Below are 3,912 nucleotides of genomic sequence, written 5' to 3' on the forward strand. Positions count from 1 at the left end.
CAAATGGACTATATAAATGGGCTTGCGGAAAAATGGAAGAAGGATAAAAATTCTTTTAAAAAAAAATATTAAAGAAATATGGTATATATTTTTTGTTATTTGCTTTAGTTCCAATACTTGTATTTATATATCCATTATTATTATGGGGTGATACAGCAAACGATCGTATATTTAAATGGTGCGGTTGGTCTGGAACAGGACATAACACAACTAATCTCCCTTGTAGCAAGGGCGGACTATATCATTATAATCCAGATATAATACATGGATTTTATTGCTTGAATGCTGTTTTACTCCTTTTATTAATTACTATATATTTTTCTTTTTATATTTATACCTTTTTAAAAGTTGCAAAATATGAAAAAATGAAAGAAGGTAAAGAAAAAATGAATAAAAAAGAGTATATTGATTTCTGTAAAGATGTATTTAATATGAAAAAATAGGGTTGCTATTGTTATGTACTTTGTGTATAACATAAAATTATATTTTATTAATATTTAAAAATGAGCTCAATACATTAACTGTAATTATATGCAGCTACAACTATGTTGCCTTAATATTTATTTAAACTGGAATTCGTTACTATTTTCTATTGTTTACGTTTATTATTTATACGTTATTTAATAACATAGCTGTATATGTGATATAAATATATATTTTTGGAGATGTTTTTATTCATTAAGTTTAATATAATAAGTGTATGAATATAAATATAGATATTTTAGAGATTGCAGATATAAGAATGTAATTAAGTAGATATATATGAAAATTATATGTGTATAGTAAAAATAATATATGAATGCAATTTATATAGTGTTTAATAAACTTAAGTAATATAATAATCGTGATATACAATTAATCTCATTTGGTCAGTACATAGACATGAATTTACTTAATTTGCAATAAAATATATAAAGAAATTTACGTTAGTTTTATTTTTTGAGATAACATATTTTACAACTAATTGACATAAATGTTTGTGTTTTTGTTCTTCCCTATTTTTAAATTGTTGTGTGCTATAAATATAATTTTATATGTGTAACAATAATATGAAACGATATATAACTATTTATTTAAATAAATATTTCTTACTATAATACAAGAAAAAGGTAGAAAATAAATAATTGTGTATATAAAAAATTAATATATATTGTTATATCTATTATAGTTATTAAGTTACTTTATACTGATTTAGCTATTTATGTGGATATATGATAAGGAGAAATAAATTAAAGCATGAAATTATTATTATTATATATATTAATTAGGTATTAATTATATTACCATTATATAAATAACAAGTAATACTGATATAAATGAGGATAATAATTTATTTATTAAAAAATTAAATATTTTTTAGGATTATTAATATATTAAATAATAAATAATAACACATTCTTTTATAAAATTTTTCATTTTATATAGTATGATTTATATAAATTATTTATTCATATAAAATATGTTTATATATGTTGTATTTTAAAAGGTTTCTATGAATTAGTATATTAATTTATATATTTCGGACAAATGTATATTAATAAATAAAAAGGACCATTAGTATTGTAATAATTATGTATGTTAAGTATATATACAATAATACATTTATATTTTGTTTACAATTTAATAAAATTTTCTTTAATAATATATATAAAATAATTTTTTTATATTTATTCCCTGTATTTTTAATCTTTTAAGATTGCGTAGTACGTTTCAATAATAGTATAAAATTAATAAGTATTTTTACATATTATATAATTAAATGTTTTTTTGCCATATTTTATGATATAACAAATGAAATTATTAACATATAAATGTCACATAAGTAATAAAATTATTTACAAGTATTATATACATCCGAGACCTAATATCCTATATAAAAATAGTATTACAATCTCATGCTTTGGTAGTTTAGGATAAATTATTTATTTACACCGAWATATACATAAAAAAATAGAAGTATAAATATTTTCATTCAAAAAAAATTTTATTATTTTGAAAAATTAAAAGTTGAGAAAATATTATATTTCTATACATAAATAAGCTCCATTAAGTTATTTTGTTTTTTCTATTAAATGGGTAGATCATATATTGAAATTAATTATATAGTGAAACTTTTATATGAGGTATTATTATATAAATATACATTAATAGTATTCATGAGAAATAAATAAGATAATTATATAATTATTTATTTTGTATGGCRTCATATTKTAATAATAAARCGGCTTCCCTATTAGATAAAAAWTATTATWCTATWATATCTTTTGTTTTAGATSWTCTTCWKATTRCKTTAATTGATRTAAATATATGTTCATGCATAAACMTTCCAKATGTAATAATTTMATTTTTYTGAATATGAMATAACATARTACAAATCAATATTTATCTTTATRTSATSGKGMATTTATATATATAYATTTATAATTATWATTKTTTAAATAATATTATTGTTATAATGATATATATTATATTAATATACATYAATTTCTTATTTAAAAATAAMTATATTCCGAATTTTWCMTTWCATCTGTCATAAAATATTTCYTATRYTTTTTTAAGATAACWTTATATGASTAGTGATACTTATSACAWGACAACAATTTATATTTTAATTATTATTCAGTATGTTTTAAAAGAACAATTATTMTGGACTATATGAAATATTAAATSCAYCATTCTCTGTATTGAAGCGCCCAGAATCGGGAAATTGATCYATAATTCCAGAATCTCTTAAAGGAATATGRTTTAWGTTTGRTGCCCTCCCTAATAATTTGTTTATCCAGGTACCAGCTGGWGTAAACTAGTGAAAATTTGTTATATATTTTATGTAYGTTATTTGTAGTTTTATTTAAAAATGAATAAACTGAATTAAAAATAAAGTATAATATTCGTTTTTTTTAAATAATTATACTAATTATACTAATTACTTTGTACATTAGAAAAGAAGGAACTAAAAATCCAGCAGTCGAAGCAACGGCAGTGATACTTTTAGAWGTTATAKGTGTGGGAGGGTCATTYRAGGGTGMTGCAATAATACCCAATTCAGTTGAKCTACTATCTGATTGAGCACCTGAAAGTCTAGGTTGTCCTTCAGTACCTGGTCCTGCCGTTAATGTTGGTTGTAATGGTATATGCCCTTCATCTCCAATACTATCTTCTTTTGTTTGTTCTTTAGTTACCTCTAACTTACGTATCCATGTAGATAAATGTATAGGATCCTTATTAGAAATATATGTTTTAAAATTACCACAATAATTATAAGAATTATCATATCTTCCGCATTCACTTTTTAACTCATTATATGAATCGACATATTTTTGAAGGTAATCTTTATAATTTTCGGTGCATTTATGGTTATCTTGAGTAAGTTGTGTCATGTAGGTATTATAATCTTGTGAATAATCAAAAATTAACTTAAATTTTTTAATGCCATTTTCATTAATTTTATAATCAATTTTATTACATATACGTTCGCCTTTATTATTATATAGAACATCATAAAGCATGGCAAGGATTTGTATATATAATGATTTATTTTTTAAGTGTGTTACTATAATATCGCTTAACCAATAGTACAAGTAGTCACAAATATTTTTATCGAAGCTAGAGCTTGCACTTTCATTATAAACATAACATAATGCTTTCATAATTTTATCAGAAAAATCGTGAAGATCTTTGTAATCTCTTAWTCTGAACTCTGTATTATTGTAAAATTGAACACGATCACAATTTCCCTTTTTGTCTTCGAAAAAAGAATAATAAATCTTTGTTGGCAATTGATTTAATTCATCATCCTACGAATTAAAAATAATATATATATAATATAATATTATATTTTACAAAGACAAAAAATAAATGTTTTTATAAAAACAGATAAATATATAAATATACATAGCTGTTATAATAAAATGT

The 3,912-nt window shown here is 20.8% G+C and overlaps 1 protein-coding gene across 1 annotated transcript; it reads right to left on the reverse strand.

Annotated features, from left to right (window-relative positions):
- Positions 1-2,641: 2,641 nt before the first annotated feature.
- On the reverse strand, positions 2,642-3,647 carry PVX_023685 (variable surface protein Vir7, putative; the record flags this gene model as incomplete). Its single annotated transcript, XM_001612489.1, has 2 exons — positions 2,642-2,800; positions 2,928-3,647. The coding sequence occupies 2 exons, from the start codon at positions 3,645-3,647 to the stop codon at positions 2,642-2,644; spliced, it is 879 nt and encodes a 292-aa protein (XP_001612539.1).
- Positions 3,648-3,912: the final 265 nt, after the last annotated feature.

The sequence above is a fragment of the Plasmodium vivax genome, genomic scaffold (genome assembly GCF_000002415.2).
Source record: "Plasmodium vivax scf_6797 genomic scaffold, whole genome shotgun sequence".
Classification (NCBI taxonomy): domain Eukaryota; phylum Apicomplexa; class Aconoidasida; order Haemosporida; family Plasmodiidae; genus Plasmodium; species Plasmodium vivax.